The sequence below is a fragment of the Hippichthys cyanospilos genome, chromosome 4, assembly GCF_059441005.1.
Source record: "Hippichthys cyanospilos isolate Australia breed blue-spotted pipefish chromosome 4, RoL_Hcya_1.0, whole genome shotgun sequence".
Lineage (NCBI taxonomy): Eukaryota > Metazoa > Chordata > Actinopteri > Syngnathiformes > Syngnathidae > Hippichthys > Hippichthys cyanospilos.
The window spans coordinates 27,336,661-27,357,752 of NC_142372.1; the positions used below are offsets into that span (position 1 = coordinate 27,336,661).

General features: G+C 44.6%; 1 protein-coding gene across 12 annotated transcripts in view; it reads left to right on the forward strand.

Annotated features, from left to right (window-relative positions):
• Positions 1 to 21,092, forward strand: part of vps13c (vacuolar protein sorting 13 homolog C) — a 101,917-nt gene that overhangs the window by 71,076 nt on the left and 9,749 nt on the right. For 7 of the 12 annotated variants that reach the window (XM_088412752.1, XM_088412754.1, XM_088412755.1 and 4 more), the window contains 25 exons: positions 1,372 to 1,675; positions 1,796 to 2,185; positions 2,258 to 2,365; positions 2,431 to 2,583; positions 3,593 to 3,718; positions 3,782 to 3,915; positions 4,555 to 4,681; positions 4,872 to 5,107; positions 5,195 to 5,339; positions 5,400 to 5,540; positions 6,427 to 6,508; positions 6,585 to 6,654; positions 6,750 to 6,861; positions 7,999 to 8,112; positions 8,177 to 8,304; positions 8,383 to 8,464; positions 8,538 to 8,651; positions 8,721 to 8,796; positions 9,687 to 9,850; positions 9,930 to 9,975; positions 10,046 to 10,169; positions 11,350 to 11,464; positions 17,019 to 17,110; positions 17,174 to 17,297; positions 19,210 to 19,293. In XM_088412752.1, the coding sequence (XP_088268878.1) occupies positions 1,372 to 1,675; positions 1,796 to 2,185; positions 2,258 to 2,365; positions 2,431 to 2,583; positions 3,593 to 3,718; positions 3,782 to 3,915; positions 4,555 to 4,681; positions 4,872 to 5,107; positions 5,195 to 5,339; positions 5,400 to 5,540; positions 6,427 to 6,508; positions 6,585 to 6,654; positions 6,750 to 6,861; positions 7,999 to 8,112; positions 8,177 to 8,304; positions 8,383 to 8,464; positions 8,538 to 8,651; positions 8,721 to 8,796; positions 9,687 to 9,850; positions 9,930 to 9,975; positions 10,046 to 10,169; positions 11,350 to 11,464; positions 17,019 to 17,110; positions 17,174 to 17,297; positions 19,210 to 19,293 (3,391 nt within the window). Of the gene's footprint in view, positions 1 to 1,371; positions 1,676 to 1,795; positions 2,186 to 2,257; positions 2,366 to 2,430; positions 2,584 to 3,592; positions 3,719 to 3,781; positions 3,916 to 4,554; positions 4,682 to 4,871; positions 5,121 to 5,194; positions 5,340 to 5,399; positions 5,545 to 6,426; positions 6,509 to 6,584; positions 6,655 to 6,749; positions 6,862 to 7,998; positions 8,113 to 8,160; positions 8,305 to 8,382; positions 8,465 to 8,537; positions 8,652 to 8,720; positions 8,797 to 9,686; positions 9,851 to 9,929; positions 9,976 to 10,045; positions 10,170 to 11,196; positions 11,209 to 11,349; positions 11,465 to 11,693; positions 11,927 to 17,018; positions 17,111 to 17,173; positions 17,298 to 19,209; positions 19,294 to 21,092 lie in introns of those variants that run through there. The other 5 variants (XM_088412753.1, XM_088412760.1, XM_088412759.1 and 2 more) reach the window with 5 other exon arrangements.

Genomic DNA, 21,092 nt, shown 5'->3' on the forward strand with positions numbered 1-21,092 from the left:
ACGGGCAATCCAAACCTATGTTAATTAGTGAATGCGTGCAACGCATGCAAAAACCTTAGGTAAAAACATCACGACTTTATACACATATTAAAAATAAGTAACATAATCTACTGTACAGTTAAATTAAATAACATATACAAAGGAAAAATGACATTTACCTTTGGGGCTACGTGACTTGAGCTGGGTGGAGGCGGAGGGGAGCAGAGACCAACCCGCAGAATTTATTGATTTATTTTCTTAAACAGGAACTTTTCTCAAACGAGAACATATCACCAGCGATTTCCTTCTCTTTAATCCATAATAGAAGGAGCCTCTCCATTTTGTTGTCGACCGAGGTCCGTACCCCGGCAAGGAAAGTCTTGCCCTTAGAAGATTGCTGAGCGGTTCCGGCCATACTCACGAGCAAGGTTAACTATGCGTGCGCCTCCTTCGTATTTTTTTATTATCTCCTGCTTGGTTTCTATTGTCATCATCCTCTTACTTCTTCCTTTACCACCACTAGCAATTTTAGCAGCCACGTCTAACAGATAAAGTTTGCAAAGTCTTCACAACACACCGACCAGCTGTGCCATCAAGCTAGATCCATGTTTTTCAACCGCACGATGCCGCGGCACAGATATTGTCAGTTGTGCCGCGGGAAATTATCCCCCCGGTCCGCTGTCTAAATTTACGTCAATGACTGTGCCGCGGACAACATCCTCAAGGCTTTAAATGTGACGCGGTGATCAAAAGGTTGGGAAACACTGAGCTAGATGAAGGCGTTCAGCCAAGCATATCGGCATTTCTGTGATTGACGTGACGCCGGCCAATAGTATATCCGCATCTCCGTGAGTGAGACCGGGACTGTGACCTGATTCGACCAATAGCATATCGGCATCTACGTGACTGACTCCATGACTGACACCGTGACTGAGACAGTGACTGTGACATTGTAAGAGCAATAGCGTTCAGCGTGACCGTGACAAGCGTGAACAATTAATTTCGTTGATGCAAGCAAAGCGAAAATAATTGTGCGAACACATTTTCCGGCGGCATGTCAGATTGTTCGTAAGACAAAAGGTTTGTGCGTAAGTGGGGGACAAAAAACGCCGCGGTCAACGTTAGTAAATCGAAAAGTTCGTAAGAGGGGGAGTTCGTAGACCGGGGGCCCACTGTATTTGGTACAAAAGTTTTAAAACCCATTAATTTCATGCGCGTTTTTTTATTTTAAGATTTTTTATTATTCCAGTGAATGAAAGTGATTCATTGTAATTAAATGAATGAATGATAATACAATGAAAAAATGACCCTTATATTGAACTGCAGTCTTTAAAAATGAATGATTAATTGTAGTTGAAGTAAATACGCATGTGGAGATGTTTAACATGGCAGGTGCCAGCTGTATGTGCGTCCGGCATCCGTCCCGTCGTGCCAGTACGGGCCGTCATCCACGTGCCTGTCCTGGAAAGAGCAAGTGCACCGCAGCTCGGAGGTGCGCTCTCTGCTGCAGTGCCCCCCGCTGGACAGGGGCGGCAGTGTCCTCCCGCTGATGGTGGGCACGCTGGCCGAGCCTGACACCCTGGCCCACATCGGAAGCCGCGGCGAGGACGACTGGGACCCGGCCTATGTGCTCCACCTGCACCCCGTGGCCACGCTGCAGAACCTGCTGCCCTACACGCTCCGATACATGATGGAGGTATCCCGAGACTCGCCGCCAAGCTGTGACTTCATTGAAAGTGGAGAGAAAAAATAAAAAAGCATGGAGAGTCAAGGCCAGCTGCAGCAGTTAAGTTCGCCTGTTCGTTTCACTTGGCAGAATTGCGCGGACGCCTACGAGCTTGAGGAGGGGTGCACGGCGGACCTTTTGAACGCACGCGTGTCCGGCGAGATCATTTCGCTAGTTCTGCTGCGCTACCAGGGCCGCGACTGGCACGGGCACCTGCGGATAGACCGGAACATGCCTGAGTTCCTTGCGGTGTGCCTCTTGAGCGACTCAGACGCTGCCTTGACCTTGGACCTGAGCATCCACGTGTCCCCGGTACCGGGCCGCCTTCTGCTCTCCATCTTCAGTCCCTTCTGGATCATCAACAAGACGCACCGGGTCCTCCGGTACCGGGCGGAAGACGTCAGTGTCAAACACCCTTCCGACCTCAGGGACGTGGTCCTCTTCTCCTTCCGCAGAAAGAACATCCTCAGCAAGAACAAGGTCAGGCGCTGTCGCCTTCTCCGGTTTCTTTGAAAACATTCATGAAAGCTTATCTCCTTGCGCTCCTCCCAGCTTCAGCTGACCGTGTCCACCAGCTCCTGGTCTGACGCCTTCTCCTTGGATGCGGTGGGCAGTTACGGCTGCGTGCGATGCCCCGGCAACAATAAAAGCGACTTCCTGGTAAGAGCCCACCCCTTCTCGTCCTCGAGCTGAGCCAAGTCAAGTCGATGCGTTTCTTGCCTAAGGTGGGTGTGAGCATCCAGATGAGCAGCTTCAACCTCACCAAGATGGTCACCATGAGTCCCTTCTACATGCTGGTGAACAAGTCGTCCTACGAGCTGGAGGTCGGCGAAGTGGTGGGCTCCGCCACCAAGTGGTACTACGTCCCTTCTGCCGAGGTCAGTGCCTTCTCGGCCCAACTTAGTTTTTGGTCTGTTGTCACCTTGATTGTCTTGCAGGGCATTGCCTTCGAGGCCCAGAAGAACTAGTTGCGCGGCTGGTTGTGTCTGATGTTTTTCCCAGGTTTAATCATTTTTCGGGGCTGAAATTGACATTCCAATTTCAGTCAGATTTTATTTCCTAATCAGCTTTAGTAGAATGAGGCAATTCCGATTCACGCACAGCTTTGTGGCAACTTGTGCAGGGCACTCACAATTGTATGAGAGGTGAGTGGAGCTCCAAATAAATCGAAAGAAAGTAGCGGTATTCGTGTTGTACACATTTATTTTGCACATTTGAAAAGAAAAGAAACAGGAATCTGTAAAACCTGATGAGACGAAGAAAAACAGAGGTTAGTTTTAGTTTATATATATATATATATATATATATATATATATATATATATATATATATATATATATATATATATATATACTGTATATATATATAAATATATATATATATATATTTATATATTTATATATATATATATATATATATATATATATATATTTATTTATTTATATATATATATATATATATATATATATATATATATATTTATATATTTATATATATATATATATATATATATATATATATATATATTTATATAGTTTTTTTTTTTTTTAACCTTTTCATTCTGGATGATTACAGTGAGGATTTATTTTTCGTGAAAAAAAAATGCAAAATCTTTGGACAACAGTTTTTGAAATCATTTTCAAATGTAACTTCACATTTACAGCTTATGTAAAAAGAAAAGGCCTTCATTAGCTTGCGCATCATTTTGCTTGAATGCCTCGTTAGTAAGAAGTTGTTAGTAAGTAAGAATTGACCCTCATTTCGCCACATGGTTGCACTGTGGTCAGTTCTTGCTTATTTTTCGCATTGGATGATTTCTTTTTTCCATGATTGTTGCATTGCACGAAAGGCGAGAGCCGCTGCGCTGATGGCCACTTTGCGTTGCAGTGCCTCCCCCTGTGGCCCGAGAGCATGTCAGGCAAGCTGTGCGTGCGCGCAGTGGGGTCTGAGCGGGCGTCCAAGTTTTTCTTCTTCGACCGCCAGGACAACGGCACCCTGCTCAGCGTGGACACGGTAAGCTGCCGCCGGCGTTGCTGTCGACCAGCGCCAGGCTGACCCTTGTGTGGGGCTGCACAGTGCGGCGGCGTCATGGTGGATGTCAACGTGTCGGACCACTCGGCCGTCATCGGTCTGACCGACTACTATGAGGGGGCAGCCCCTGCCCTCCTTCTCAACCACACGCCCTGGGTGGATGTCAGCTACAAGCAGAGGTGCGAGAGCAGGCAAAATGCTCATCTATTCATTTCTCTCTACACCAAGTCATGTGTGACCTAAACACTCATGGATGTGCTTGAATACATGCAGAAAAACGGAACTACCTCGACTGAAAGACCCTAAGCTAAATGTCGCTTTTTAAATGCAATTCAATGCCCCCCCCCCAAAAAAAAAAAAAAAAAAAAAAAGGATGCTCTTGAATAGTTTGTCATGAAATTGGTTATATGATAGCTCCATAGGATGGGTTCAAGATTATGCCCTGTGAGAAGTATTCTTGCCCAAATGGACCATGCTGTGCCCAGTTTGATAATTGTATATAAGGATAAAATTAGTGTTAGGTTCAAGCAACCTAGAACACGTAATAAACAACAGGAAGGAAGACAACTAGGTTCATCTAGGTTGGAACCTGGTTGTCTTCCTATTTGTTGTTGATTAAACGTACATTTAATAAACAACAGGAAGGAAGACAACTAGGTTCAACTAGGTTGGAACCTGGTTGTCATCTTGTTTGTTGTTGATTAAATGTTCTATGTTGCTTGAACATAACACCCAGCGTCCATTGTTTTGTTCTGCTACAATTTTTGCCAAAAATGGGGAGGTTTAAGCCATGCCCATCTGTCCTTTGTCACTTTCAGTGGTTCATCTGCCGTCCACCAGCTGAAACCCGGCGAGGCGCGACGCTTTGTTTGGGACGACCCCACCGGGGTCCGAACGCTCAGCTGGAGGTGCATGGAGCATTCTGGAGAGACTGACCTTCTCAAGGTCCACTTCTGTTTTTTATTTTTTCTATGTTTAGCACACTCGCTCAAGTGGCTTATAAGCGTCAAAGACTGGACTGTAAACACGACAGAGCAGGACTAGAAACATGACAAGACGTCAACGTGACTCAATCAGGACTAGGGGCATAACATAGGAGGAGCACATACAGGTCTTCCATGTTTTGTCGGCCCAGGATGAGGTGGGCCAGTTCTCGTACGACAGCCTGTCGGAGGTCCACTGGGTGTCCTTCCTGGACGGGCGCCAGCGCATACTCATCTTTACCGAAGACATGGCCGTGGTGACCAAGGCTCGGCAGGCCGAAGAGCTGGAACAGTTCCAGCAGGGGGTTCGCCTGTCGCTCCAGAACCTGGGCCTCTCCCTGGTTGACAACGCCGGCCGCCGGGAAGTGGCCTACATTGGCATTCCCAGGTGTTTGTATTGTGTGTGTAGCCTCGCCCTTTGAACTTTAAGCCTATCTTAAAAGATATTGATGTCAGCTGGCATGTGCACGCTCAGTTCCGGCGTGGTGTGGGAGATGAAGCCGAAAAACCGTTGGAAGCCGCTGAGTCAGAAGCACATCAACTTGCTGGAGAAGGCATACCAAAGCCTGCAGAGCGGCCAGTCGCTGGCCGGCTGGACCAAACTGGACGCCGAGCTGGAGGTGAGCGGCCCGCCCGCCTTGCCGCGGGGCCCTGTGTGATGTGCGTTATGTCCCTGGCAGGTTAACCTAGGCGCCACCATCATGATGATGCGCGGACCCTTTTCCTGCCCACTCCGGAGGAACTTCCTATCAGGGATCCAGGTGGAACTTAAACGATCTAAGCACCAGCAGAGCCTTCGGGCGCAACTGCACTGGCTGCAGGTGGGCGCGGCTCCTTCGCTCGCTTTCCTGTCACCCGGATTGGACCCTTTAGATTGCGAGTGCCCTTCTGGCAGCTCCACATGCACATGTGCACCAACACTCATACCTCATTTAGCACATTAGCTTTTTAGGTTTTTTAGTCCAGTCCAAGCCCTTGTCCTAACCCTAAACCAACATTTGAATTGGTAGTGTTTTGCCATGGCTTTTCCTTTTAATTTTGGAAGGGGTGGGGGGTGGGCATTGCACGCTGTGATATAAGAGCCATGCCAAAAATGAGCTGTGTGTAGTCCAAAATAAATGAGGTGAACAATAGCAAATGTCTGCGAAAGCAGTGGCTCTTTTAAGTTCCTCCTTGGTTCATTCAAGGTCGCCAGACGTTCCTCATGTAAGAATAAAAGTTTGAAAATGCAATGAGCGACATCTGTTGACATCTTCTGACCTTGTAGCAACCTTGAACCCTGGAGGAGATTAAAAAAAAAAAAGATGCTACTTTGGCAGACACTCGCCAGCATTCCTTCTCAGTGGGATAGGGGTTTAACCAGGACCTAGGTTTTTTCTCCCCACGGTCCTCAATATGAACCCCAAAGGATAGCTGATCTTGGCAAAAGCCAAAATACCAGCAGAAGGGCATTTTATATAGTCATGCCATTTGGAGATGACAAAGCCATCTCCCCTCCATTGGAGAATGTGAATGTCATGCCATTTGGAGATGACAAAGCCATCTCCCCTCCATTGGATAGCGTAAACAGTTCAAAGCTTTTTGTTTTTTTTTTCATGTGAGGCGTTCTCACAACCCCACATGATTCTGCAGAAACACACACACACACACTCCAAAAGGTGGCTTTTGATGGGCGCTTTGATTGATGTATGTGGCATATGTGTCCAGGTGGACAACCAACTCCCAGGTGCCATCTTCCCTATCGCCTTCCATCCGGTTCCTCCGCCCAAGTCCGTGGCTCTAGACTCAGGTGCGCAAGCGCTCGCCCTTCCCTGGTTTTGTTGCTGTGTGGTCCTGACCGCTCGCCATTCTGCCCACACCTGCAGAGCCCAAGCCCTTCATCGACGTGTCCGTCATCACACGCTTTAATCAGCACAGCAGCGTCATGCAGTTCAAGTAGGTCTCATGACATTGCTGCATGAGTGGGGCGGTGACATCACCGACACTACAGTTTTTGTACCTTGCACTCTCACGCGCACACCTTTTGCCAGATACTTCATGGCATTGGTCCAGGAGATGGCGGTGAAGATTGACCAAGGCTTCTTGTCAGCCATCATGGCTCTGTTCACACCCGATGCCGACCTCCACGCCGAGGGCCGCAAGGTAGGGCCTTGACACCTCATGGGAAACAGGTGCCCTTCAAATAAGGACTAAATATTATCCAGAGATGACAGCAAATGGAACTCAACTCGTGCAAATTTAAAAATGACAGCGGAGGAAGAGGATGACGTTTTGAGACTTGCTTGCCTCCCATTCACTTGAATGCAGTGCATGGCTCACTGCAAAGGCTTGCTATTTCCAGCTCAAATACAGTGTATATGGTCATTATAAGCCATGTGTTGCTCAAGTCCTGGAAATTTTAGCAGGCCAATGAGTTGGAATCACCAGAACCAGTCTACGCCACGCCACGCCACTGCCAGCCGCTTGAAGCGCTCTTTTTACACACCGTTATCATTCATTTAGCAAATGCCCCACATGTCACAGACTCAATTAGGAAAATTGGATGTGGATGGCAAGAATGGACTTGGCATTTGGTTTGTTCTGCCCCTATGTGACCTGCATCTGATTTTTTTGTTGTTGTTAATTTAATGGCAGTGTGACCAACAGAGATCCGATTATTTTATTTATTTATTTTTTCCCCCAAATGCCAACTTGGGTATGTGGTCCTAAAACAAGTTCATACCCCGACTTTTGTCGAGCGACCCATCTGAACAGCCGGGTGGCATTCATCAAACCCCCACGTGACCTACAAGTGACTATAAGATATGAGCAGCTTGAAAAAAAACAAATCAACAACAACGGATAAGGCTGAGACAACTCCATGGAGGGGTGCCAGGTGGACGTTTTCTCTCTGTCTCTCGCCCTGACCCCAACAAAATGCCAATGCCAGAAAATGCCAGAAAAATCCTCCACCTTCCCCTCCTCAAATGGAACTGATGGAAACTGGAAAGATGTGGCGACATTATGACAGCCACTTCAACAAAGCCACTTACTCCATTCGACCCTCCATTTTGATACTTCAGAAAACACTAATTTTAAGCACAGTGCTCGCTGTGTGTGACGTCACCCTTCAGAATTCATGCACAGGTTGCATTTATTTGGAAATGTGAACCACCTCACTAGAAAATCTGACTTCACCCCCCCAAAAAATGGGAATTTAGCATTAAGCTCCATTGTGTGAACGTAGTCAAGAGTGGGCCCCGAAATGTGGAAGCAAATCCCATATCTCCTGCCTTTCAGAGTGATCTGATCCAAAAAGACGTGGAGCTGTTGCAGGCCGAACTGATGGAAAGTTCTTTGAGTGACACATCAGGACTTAACTTCTTTGAACACTTCCACATCTCGCCCATCAAAGTAAGTGCGCACGCACACGTTTCCAGGGTCCAAATCATAAAAGTGAAGGTGTGGGGGCCTCCAGCTGCACCTTAGTTTGTCGCTGGGCCCCGGCGGCGAGCCGTCGAGCCAGGATGCCTCGGCCGAGTTGCTCAACCTGCTCCTGAAAAGCATTGGGGCCACGCTAACGGACGTGGACGACCTGGTCTTCAAGTGAGTGTGCGCATTGCGTTTAAGGCAGTCCAAACTCCAAACCCGCCCTGACCTGCCGCTGCGCTGGGCTCCCTGCAGGCTGGCCTACTTCGAGGTCAAGTGTCAGTTTTACCGCAGGGAGAAGCTGATGCGAGCTGCGGCGCGCCACTACAGCGAGCAGGTGGGGAAAGGCCGCCCTCACCGCTGTCCCCAACGACGGGCATCTCACGCACATTGCCTTGCACCTCCTGCAGCTCCTTAAGCAGATGTATGTCCTGGTTCTGGGTCTGGACGTGCTCGGAAATCCTTTCGGGCTGATCCGAGGTCTGTCGGAGGGCATGGAAGCTTTTTTTTATGAGCCATTTCAGGTAGGCCCGCTCGCCTGCAAGTCGGCGCCGGGCGTACACAGTAACTTTGCCGCATCCTTGCGGCACCAGGGGGCGGTCCAAGGTCCGGAAGAGTTTGCCGAAGGTTTTGTCATAGGCATGCGCAGCCTACTAGGCCACACTGTTGGTAAGAATAGAACTTATTCAATATATATATATATTTTTTGTTTTTTAATTATTATTATCGGAATTGGCAGAAGAATATCTGAACACTAAAATTGTCAGTAGTTGCGCCCCTCATTTTCACCTTTTCTTCTGACAAGTCAACAGTCAGTCATTCTGAGTGTATTTTTTATATTCCACTGTCATTTTGAGGGTTTTTTTTTTTTCAGAGAATGAAACATTCAAACATGTTTCTTTCCTTATCCAAGTCACCAACAAATTGTGACAATGTAATTGACAGATTAATCAAGTATCAAAATAATGGTTGTGCAGACAGTGCTACTTGATGTCCTAATAGCTTTTAAATGCTAGTTTTTGATTTTTCTTGAAAGCTGTGTGGAGTGTTTGTCAAGTGCAAGATTCAGTTAGGGTTGGTGTGTTTTGCAGCAATGTCAAAATCACTTCTCCCTTTTCTAAAACCATTAATGTTTTGTTTCCGTTTGGTACCTTTTTTGTTGATTTCCGCATACAATTTTTCTATGGCGTTATATTTGTGCAACAATTGCGAGCGCGCTAAAAAAAAAAAAAATTGAGCGTATTGAGTGAAAACAGATTTTGAGCGCAGAAAAAAAATATTCCAAGTTCCAAGAACTGAGTGCACACAGGACAATTCGAGCGAGTGAGAGCTTGACGTTGAGCGAATGCCATGTTGAGCGAGGGAGGAAGGAGTATCGAGAGCGAGATGTTGAGCAAGAGAGGACTATCGCGAGCAAGCAAAAAGGGATTTTGAGCGAGGAACTTCTTTTTAATATTTTTTTTCTGCGCTCCAAATCTATTTTTACTCAGTTTTATTTTCTATGTACAATTTTTTTTTTTCGCGCTTGCAATTGCCATATTTTGCCTGCATTTTCACAGGCGGCGCCGCGGGGGTGGTGTCCAAGATCACGGGGTCAGTGGGCAAAGGCCTGGCAGCCATCACCATGGACAAAGAGTACCAACAGAAACGCAGAGAGGAGATGAACAGAACGCCCAAAGACTTTGGAGGAAATTTGGCCAAAGGCGGGAAAGGAGTTCTCAAGGTAGGCAGGGTTCAACGCTTGCCTACGCACATGCCTCATGTCAGGTGTTTGCCGATATATTTTCTGTGTGAGCACGCAGGGTGTCGTCAGCGGAGTGACTGGCATTGTCACCAAACCGGTGGAGGGTGCGTAGAGATGTTTCTGGCTGTGCATTGCGGCCACTGCCCCACTAATTTTTCCATTCCGGGGCCTCAGGGGCCAAGAAGGAAGGTGCGGCGGGGTTCTTCAAAGGCATCGGCAAAGGCCTGGTGGGCGCTGTGGTCCGGCCAACCGGTGGCATCGTGGACATGGCCAGCAGCACCTTCCAGGGCATCCAGAGGTACACTAATCACTTAGTTCCCTGCTTCGCTCAGTTGATTTTGATTAGCGATCAGGGTCCACTCCCATCCAAGCCGGCTCCTCTTGCTTTTGAGCCGGCTCCTCTTGCCTTTGGGACGCCCCCTCTTGCCTTTTGCTTGCCTCGGGCGCCAAGTGCCATCGCAGCATTCCTGTTCTTTTGCTGTGCTGACTAATTTTAATTTGTTCTGCTTCTGTTGTACTGGAGGTATGACTTTTTGATTGTTTTTGTTTTGGTTTCTTGCCATGTGAGTATTGTCTCTCCTAAGCTCCTGCAGCCTTCACATTTTAACTCTTCATTGTGCAATGATCATCATCAAGTCGTCCCCAGTTGAATGTGGACTTGTCAGTTCCGGTGTCACTCTTTTGGGCCCTTAGCCAACGCTAGGTTCATCACATGACCCCTACACCTGTCTGTCACTCCATAAATAAGGTCCGTTCCTTCCCCCATCTGCATTTTGTGTCCAAAGAGCAAATCTTGACTCTGGCACGAGACATAAAAGGTACTGCAAAGGGGGCACCCAACTCCCAATCAACCACAGGGCTGTAAACGCCAGTCAGGACCGCACACATCATCTTAGCGCCAACAGTAACACCGCACTGAGAAGGTGTAGCACGCTCCTTTGTTCTAAGCAGCAGTAGTACAAGTGGAGCGCATGCATGAAATTGACGGGACTGTAAACATGGCAGAAGGCTTGCGTCGGACCGCAGAAATATCTTTGGGCTACAAATACAGTGGACATCAAGCCTGATGAACTTTGAGTCAGTCTGTTAGCTTGCATCAGGCTGCCTATTGGTGAATTTCCTTCTGCATGTGCACGCTCTGTGCTGATTGGCTTGTGTATTCTCAGAGGCTCTTTGTTTGTATCAATATAAAATCCTTCACCACAATTAAAAAAAAAAAAAAAAAAAAGCAAACCGAAACAAACCACCACCACAAACCACATTGTTTCTATTGCTTCCTCTTTTCGGTTGGTCACATGACTGTGCCTGTTCCACGCTGCCCCTAGAGGTCAAATCAGGTGAGACACTCGCTGCAGCCACAGGAGCAGCATATGTGTGCCTGCAATGCTTGCCGTCCTCGTCTGCGTCTCTTCATCATCTGTTTTTCATTCGTGTGAGTAATATGCATGTTTGTGTGTTTGCATGCACGCACATGTCAGGGTGGCAGAGTCAACGGAAGACGTGAGCAAACTTCGTCCGGTTCGTCTGATCCGAGAGGATGGAATCATTCGGCCCTATGACCTTACAGAATCGCAAGGCTTTGACCTTTTTCAGGTAAGCGTTGCCCGTATTTGCAAAAGAAATCTTGGTGTGCTTCAAACAAGCTCCTAACCCAAGCAACGCTGTCAGCACTTGGCTGCTTGACACATGCATTTTGCAAATCGTTCTGCATGCAGGAAGCGCCTTTATATCTGCTTTTCCTTTGTCTTTGTGTCCTTTCTTCTTCTGGAGCGGACTTCAACATGTTTGTTTTTGTGTCTGTGTGTATTTGATTGACATGCAGCCGGATGACCTCTAAAAAAGCTGCTTGGGCTTTTTATTCTGTTTTTCTTTCCAATATCTCATTGTCTTGTCTTTCTCTTTCTTGACTTCCTTCTTGAGATAATGATTATTTTTTCAAATGTATGTATATAAATAAGTGAGCGTTGTGGTGTTTTTTTGTTGTTGTTTTTTTTTAAACCAGTGTAGCTTGCATCCATCTGTGGCCGTCTCAATAAAGCTTCCAGAGGGACAGCACACTGACTGCTTGTGTTTGTGCGCGCGTGTGCATGCGTGCATGTGTCTGTCTGTCTATAGATGGATGTTGACAGAGGCATGTTTTTTCTGGACCCATACCAGTTAAAATACTGTATGTAATATTTGCTGTAAAAAAAAAAAAATACAGTATATATATATATATATATATATATATATATATATATATATATATATATATATATACTGTATTTTTTTATTTTTATATATATATATATAACTGTAATAACTGTAATTTCTTATGAAGAATCAATAACAAGTGGGACACAATCATGAAGTGGGACACACTTTATTGGATATTTTAAACTTTTTTAACAAATAAAAAATGAAAACTTGGGTGTGCAAAATCATTCAGCCCCTTTACTTTCAGTGCAGCAAACTCTGTCCAGAAGTTCAGTAAGGATCTCTGAATGATTCAATGTTGACCTAAATGACTAACGATGATAAATGGAATCCACCTGTGTGTAATCAAATCTCTGTATAAATGCACCTGCACTGCGATAGTCTCAGAGGTCTGTTTAAAGCGCAGAGAGCATCATGAAGAACAAGGAACACACCAGGCAGGTCCGAGATACGGTTGTGGAGAAGTTTAAAGCTGGATTTGGGTACAAAAAGATTTCCCAAGCTTTAAAAATCCCAAGGAGCACTGTGCAAGCAATAATATTGAAATGGAAGGAGTATCAGACTACTGCAAATCTACCAAGATCTGGCCATCCCCCCAAACTTTTAGCACATACAAGGAGATGACTGATCAGAGATGCAGCCAAGAGGCCCATGATCACTCTGGATCATAGGTGTCGAACTCCAGTCCTCGAGGGCCGGCATCCTGCATGTTTTCCGGTTTTCTTTCCCCAACACACCTGATTCAAATGATTAGCTCATTAGCAAGCTCTGCAGGAGCTTCAAGATGATCCCAATCATTTGAATCAGGTGTTTTTGAGGGAAAAGGTTTGAAAACATGCAGGATATCGGCCCTCGAGGACTGGAGTTTGACACCTGTGCTCTGGATGAACAGCAGAGGTCAACAGCTGAGATGGGAGAATCTGTCCATAGGACAACAATCACTCGTGTACTGCACAAATCTGGCCTTTATGGAAGAGTGTCAAGAAGGAAGCCATTAAAGATATCCATAAAAAGTGTTGTTTAAAGTTTGCCACAAGCCACCTGGGAGACACACCAAACACGTGGAAGGTGCTCTGGTCAGATGAGACCAAAATCGAACTTTTTGGCAAGACATTATGTTTGGCATAAAAGCAGCACAGCTCATCACCCTCAACACACCGTCCCCACTGTCAAACATGGTGGTGGCAGCATCATGGTTTGGGCCTGCTTTTCTTCAGCAGCGACAGGGAAGATGGTTCAAATTGATGGGAAGATGGATGGAGCCAATTACAGGACCATTCTGGAAGAAAACCTGATGGAGTCAGCAAGAGGCCTGAGACTGGGACGGAGATTTGTCTTCCAACAAGACAATGATCCAAAACATAAAGCAAAAGCTACAATGGAATGGTTCACCAAAAAACATATCAAGGTGTTAGATTGGCCAAGTCAAAGTCCAGATCTCAATCCAATTTAGAATCTGTGGAAAGAACTGAAAACTGCTGTTCACAAACGCTCTCCATCCAACCTCACTGAGTTCAACCTGTTTTGCAAGGAGGAATGAGCAAAAATATCAGTTTCTCCATGTGCAAAACTGATAGAGACATACCCCAAGCGACTTGCAGCTGTAATTGCAGCAAAAGGTGACACTACAAAGTATTAACTCAATGGGGCTGAATGATTTTGCACACCCAATTTTTCATTTTTTATTTGTTAAAAAAGTTTAAAATATCCAATAAAGTGTGTTCCACTTCATGATTGTGTCCCACTTGTTGTTGATTCTTCACAAGAAATTACAGTTTTATATCTTTATGTTTGAAGCCTGAAATGTGGCAAAAGGTCACAAAGTTCAAGGGGGCCATATAGTTTCGCAAGCCACTGTGTGTATATATATATATATATATATATATATATATATATATATATATATATATATATATACAGTCAGCCCCCTGCTTACGAGCATCCTGATTTGCGAACATTCCGCCTTACGAGCGTGGATCAGGGAGAATTTTGTCCTCCGCTTACGAGCAAACCTCTCGTCTTGCGAGCATTCCGTCAAACCAGCCATTGAGCATGTAGAAATGTTCTCGCCTAATTGCGTCAATATATTCAGCAGTTGCGTCATCTACAATCATTAATAGATACTTATGGCGGTAACGTGAACGCTATTGGTCTTACAATCTCACACTGACTGTCTCACTCACGGTGTCTAAATATATTACCATTTAAGTGTAGTGTTTGTACAGCTAAAGGGAAAAACAGCTGACATGAAATTAAATGTGCCGATTGCAGGACAAAGAATTGTCATTGGTTTAAATGTGTGTTTTTTTTTTAATTAATTGTCAATACATTCCAACCGTTTAAAAAAAAGTGCGAATAATTATCAGTCAGTCAAGGAGACGCCAATATGCTATTGGTCGATTAAGGTCACCCGGTCTCACTCACGGAGATGCTATTGGCCGGCGTCACACGTCAATCACAGAAATGCCGATATGCTATTGGCCGAACGCCTTTATCTAGCTTGATGGGACAGGATGGAAGGAAGTAGACAAAATGAGTGAAAAACGGAATGTTTTGAAGACTTTGCAAACTTTATCTGTTAGACATAGCTTCTAAAATTACTAGCAGCGGTAAAGGAAGAAATAAGAGGATGATGTTTTAGTATCTCCGTGATTTGCACCATGACTGAAAGAGTTACTGTAACACTGTAAGACCAATAGCCTATATGCGTTGCCGTATTAACTCAAGAGGTTAATCTCTGCACCCTATTACGGGTGATGATACAGCGCCATATAATGGTTGCTAGACAAGATTGCATGTCAGGTTAGTCGGCGATCTCCAGATATGCATTGGGACAGCGTCATTGTTGCAATTTTGTGAGTTGTAACCAAAGGTGAACTGACGCTCGAACAAGCCATAAGTGTGCTGCCTAGTAAATGCAACACACACAAGTGTGCTGCCTAGTAAATGCATCACACACAACCACCTCTCCGCTTCCACCGTGCTCAATTCACGTCGGGAAAAACAGTTGACATGAAATTAAGTGTGCCGATTGCAGGACAAAAAATCGTCACAGATTTAAATGTGTTTTAATCAATAAGATGTCAATACATTCCAACCGTTTAAAAAAAAAGTGCAAATAATTATCAGTCAGTCAAGGAGACGCCAATATGCTATTGGTCGATTAAGGTCACCCGGTCTCACTCACGGAGATGCTATTGGCCGGTGTCACACGTCAATCACAGAAGTGCCGATATGCTATTGGCCGAACACCTTTATCTAGCTTGATGGCACAGCTGGTTGGGATGGAAGGAAGTAGAGAAAACCCTGACTGAAAAAGTTACTTTGACACTGTAAGACCAATAGCATATCTGATTTACCGTATTGACTTAGAGCATTCATCTCTGCTCATCTCTGCTTATCTCAGCACAAGTCACGTCTTTCCAAAGGTAAAAGTCATTTATCCTTTGTATTTGTTATTTAATGCAACTGTACAGTAGATTATGTCACTTAATATTAATTTATGTATACAGCGTGATGATTTTACCTAAGGCTTCTGCGCGCGTTGCACGCACTCACGAATTAACATGGGTTTGGATTGCCCGCTATACGAGCAATTCGAGATACGAGCGTAGCCGCTGAACGGATTAAGTTCGTAACCCGGGGGCCCACTGTATATATATATATATATATATATATATACACACACACACACACACACACAGTGGGCCCCCGTGTTACTAACTTAATCCGTTCAGCGGCTACGCTCGTAAATCGAATTGCTCGTATGATGGGCAATCCAAACCTATGTAAAACCTAGGTTTTTCACTCCTTTTCTCTCCTTCCTTCCGTCCCGACCAGCTGTGCCATCAAGCTAGATGAAGGCGTTCGGTCAATAGCATATCGGCATTTCTGTGATTGGTGTGACGCCGGCCAATAGCATATCCGCATCTCCATGACTGAGACCGGGACTGTGAACTTAATCGACCAATAGCGTATCGGCATCTCCGTGACTGACACCGTGACTGGGACAGTGACTGTGACATTGTAAGAGCAATAGCATATCGGCGTTACCATGACATGTGGCAACAGTTGATTTCATTGACGCAGCAAAGCGAAACAAATAGCGCGGACACATTGACTGGCATATTGGGGCATGTTGGATTGTTCGTAAGACGAAAGGTTTTTGCTTAAGGGGGGGGGGGACAAAAAAACGCCGCAGATCACGTTCGTAAGATGAAATGTTCATATAAGAGGGAGTTCGTAAACCGGGGACCCACTGTATATATATATATATATATATATATATATATATATATATATATATATATATATATATATATATATATATATATATATATATGTGTATAATATGTATGCATTAGCTTTTTTGAAACGTCATTAAACATGTTTGTTCAAACAACTCTACTTTTCAAAATGTTGACTAAGCTTTTTCTTTTCATTTATAACACAATATAAAATTACAGGCTCATCAGTCTGTCTTCAATAAATTGTATCATTTACTGTCGTTGACCAAAATTTCAATGTCACTGAAATGTTACTTAAAAAAAAACAAAAAACTATAGCGCTGCAAGTGTCAGCGGTATCTTATAAATTAAAATGATCATTGAATTCATCAAAAATGAAGCCGGCTTTAAATGGATCGTGTAAGTTTCCAAGCCTTGTCAATAGAACAAATTTGGGCTTTTTGTCAGGCTTGCTAAAATGTTGATGGATGGTGAAAAATTGTCTTGCTGTGTTCAAAATTTATTTTACGAGCTTGGAGAAAAACTTTCTGCGTTCACTTAGCATTTAGGAAAAGAGGCCCAAAAAACCCAAAAAGGAGCTGTGCATGTGTGTGCAAATGTATCTGCGTGTGTGTGTGGTTCTGTATTTCACGAGGCTGCATGTGCAACATAAATGTGTTTGTTTTTGTGTTTTTTTGTTGTTGTTTTTGTTTTTGCGCGACCAGCGTTCAGAGCTCAAGCAACTGGAAGGTGAAGTCTTCCGAGATCAGTGCCCTTACCCCAGCTTCAGGAAAAGCAACATCATCATCACCAACAGGTGCAAGCAAGTGAGGCCAGGAGGTGCACTTTGCCACCCGCTTACATGTGTGGTGTGGTGCAGGAGAGTTTTGTGCATCAAGCAGCTGGATTTTGTGGGCCACTTCAGCAAGGAGTGGGAGTGCTTGTTTGAAAACTTCTCTTCGGCTCCTAGTGTGAGCGCAACGCGTCTCAACATCTTCTGCAAGGTAACCCCAAATTTGTGGTTTGTTACATCCGTGATGGGGCTCTGGAGTGAGATGGCTGTCAAAAATATGTATGCGTGTTTCACCATTCGTATGACTCTCGCCAAAGAGCCCTTCATGTCTTTGCATGAATCTCGCTCCCCTTTGGATTTGTGTATCTAGATATGCAAATTAAGATGACGTCATGCCTAGTTACCAGACGAAGTCAGTTCATCTGTGGGTCATTCTCACGAATAAATGTCCAAATTGAATGCGAACTGAACACCAGATAGAAGCTTTCACTAGGTCATCAGGCTTCAATCTTAAGGATAATGTGTGTGCTTTTTTAGTGATACTCAAATGATGTCTTTGTGGAGCATTTGTGGTGAATTTATTGCAAAATGGCATCCTTTTGAGAAGTTTCTGTAACACAACCTCTGCTGGTAAAAACAAGCACTGCAGTTGATTTGAAAAATGAATTACACACACCAATGCTGAAGTGGAATTTCACAAGGCTGCATGTGCAACATAAATGTGTTTGACTTTGTATTTTTTTTTTTTTTTTACAAAATAAAGATTCATTAATCACAAATAAAGATTTTTATATTATTTACTGTTGATTTATTTATTGTTGTGGTTACGTGGCACATAATCTCTTAAACATTGTGACAGACTCATAACGTATATGAATGATTTTCAAACAATATATGGATTTGTAGTTACAGGTCAAAAGCCTGTCAGTCCAATTTCATCAAATAATTTCCGAATAAATTGGACATTCACGCTGCAAACAATCTGGCGCTGCTGTACGGGTTAAGATCACTGTTGAAAACATGAATGCATGTTGACTAATGGTGGCACGGATGATTTGCAGATGGACTGACTTTGCCAGGTAGTTTGGCGTGACGTCACCTTAATTTGCATATTGAACTAAAATTCAAAAAATCTGATCCACGAATCCAAAGGAGAGATTGATGCCAAGACGTGAAGTGGTGGTCATAGTCGTGCAAATGAGACTAGTATTCAATATACTTTTTGCATTGGTTTTCAATTGGTAAACTCAAGACAGTTTCAAGTGGTACTTATACAAATTGTTCAACACACATATGTCTTTTTGACAGCTATCTTACTCCATAAGGCTCAGCAACTTTCCATACTCAAAGAGCTCTCAGAGTTAACAATAAGCCAGACTGTAGACAAAGGACACAACCAGAGTCTGATTTTTGGCATGGAATCCTTCCCAAGAGAGCTTCCCTCTGGCTTTTAGTTCTTTCTCAAGGTGGGGGGGGCAAGCAGAATGCTTATCTCTCCAACTGGTCAGGTCTTCCAGAAATCAACTTTCCGAAAACCCTTTTACCACACACCTTTGGGCACAAAACCTCTTGATGTCCTAAGTAAATTAATTCGTCTGTCCAGTTAAAATCAGGACTATTTGGTTCCATGTAAATATTGGCCATACCAGTTAAAAGTTTAGAAACACTTTCCAATTCAAATGCTCCAACACGAAGCTGTGCACTGAAAGTCATAGAGCCACATCATTGAGCAAACGGCGCCAAAGTTGAACAAATGAAAAATCCAAAACCGAGGCCAGCCAGCCCCCAAGAATCACACCAGCAAATAATCAGAAAACATTTTTTTACCAACAATGATACTTATATTTACATGACATGGTATGCTTGATTTCTATATTTACTACAGCTGTTTCCTAATTATTGTGAGAAATCATGATCATGATCGGCGCCTTCGAATCATAGGATATAACATAAATTAGGATGACAGATAGCTCATTTCACAAGTGTGTATCAAACTGTTTGCCTTCATATTGCTGGGTGAAAGAGTAAGAAATTAGCTCTCGCTTTCAAGAAGCTTGCTGAGCCCTGCCGTAGATAAAACACTCACTTTGTTGTGGGTATGTGCGCGCGTGTGTGTGTTTCAGGAGCAGCACAAGTTGAAAGTGGGTAAAAAAGATGGTCACGAGTCCACTCGCAGCATTGAGCTGAGAGACGAAAGCACCGCCCAGGTAACTTCTCCTTGTGTGTATCTGTGTATTTGTGTGTGTCCAGTTGGTCATGGTAGCTTGTTTGTGAATGTTAGTGTTCGTCTAATGCAGACATGTTAAACATAGGGCCTGCCACAGGGGCCGGTCCCGGCCTGCAAACAGGTTTAATCCAGCCCGCAAAATGATTCTATCATGTAAAGCAGTGTTCCTCAACCTTTTTATCACCACGGACTAATCAATGCTTAGTGGGGCGAATATAAAGTGCACATAAAATGAGCTCACCGTTAACAACAAACTCATAGGAGCCCTCAGCTTGCTTGCATCTCTAAAATACTTTTGAGGCTGCTATTCATGTCAATACAAAATGTTAGTTAGATGCAAATGAATTATTATCATTGCAAAAACCTTTGCATATGCTAACTTATAGCAAAGGGTTTGGCGTGTGTCCAAATCCCGGTTCCGAGCGTTTGTTGCTGTCGCTGTCGCTGTTTTAGCCTTAGCTGGAGAGACAAATGATATTTTTCTTTTTCTATTTTTCTATTTTACCACCACCCGTCGGACCTGTGTCCGGTGTTTTTCTTTATTTTTGAGGACTGTTTCCACTCTTCGTTAGCTAGTGATTCGCCAATTCTCTGAACAGCTCCTAGCTCCGTTCGTCCTCTTTCATGCAGCTCTGCTAGCGTAAGTATTTGCTCGGCTGTACGAAGGTAAGCAGGACTTTGTGCACCTCCGCCGCATCAGTCACTTGCAACACCTGCAAGACCTAGGAGAGGCATTCTCTCCTAGGGGGCCGTGTCCGTCAGCTAGAGCAGAGTAGTTTGATAATCATAGATCAGACGGACACATCTGATAGTGCGGGCCGTTGCCCTCCCGGATTGCCGCTAGCGTCGGCTAGTGCTGGTCGTAGCTTACCCGCTAGTCCGGCTAGCATTAGCCCTAAGCAGCCTGCTAGCTGCAGTGAGCCTGTTCAGATGCATAATTCTTGTTTTAGCTTCCTTGTTAGGCACACTCCATCAGTCGACTGGCTCCTACACATTAGTTATAGGGGATTCCATCACCTGTAGCATTAAGCTTAAAACACCAGCCACCGTAATGGGTATTCCTGGGGCCAGAGCATCCGACATTGAAGCTAGTCTTAGGGAGCTGACACGCAAGAGGCCTAGACACCAGCTTAGTGCAAACAACACTAGTTACTCGGACATGGTGATACATGTCAGCTCCAACGATACTAGAATGAGGCAGTCTGAGATTACAAGGAAGAACATAGCTAGGACTTGTAATCTCGCTATAAAGATGAGTCAGCATTGAGTTATTGTCTCTGGCCCTCTACCTGCGAGAGGCAATGATGAGAGGTTTAGCAGATTATTCTCGCTTAATCGGTGGATGGCTAGTTTCAGTAGGGAGCAGGGTTTCCACTTTGTAGATAATTGGCCCTGATTCTGGGGCCAGCCCGACCTGCTAAAGATAAATGGCCTTAACCCTAACTGGGAAGGTGCCATCACTCTTTCTAGAAACATAGATAACTGTTTGAGCCTTTCATCACTTCTCACATTAGAGCATGTCGGGTCGCAGACGAGTAGCGAGCCTGCTAGAACGGGTGTGGAGTCGTAAAGGATAGAGTTAACTCGCACTAGGGTGGGCTGCCACAACACACATAGTATACTTAGTCTAGGTCACTGAAATCCACACACTGTTTCAATACCTAATGCTGAATCCCCTACTAATAAGATTTCTGGTGAGGTGGTGTTGATAAAGGAAAGTAGCCATGCCTCCTTAACCAGTCCAATTAGTGACATAGTACCTAGGCGGAATATTAATAT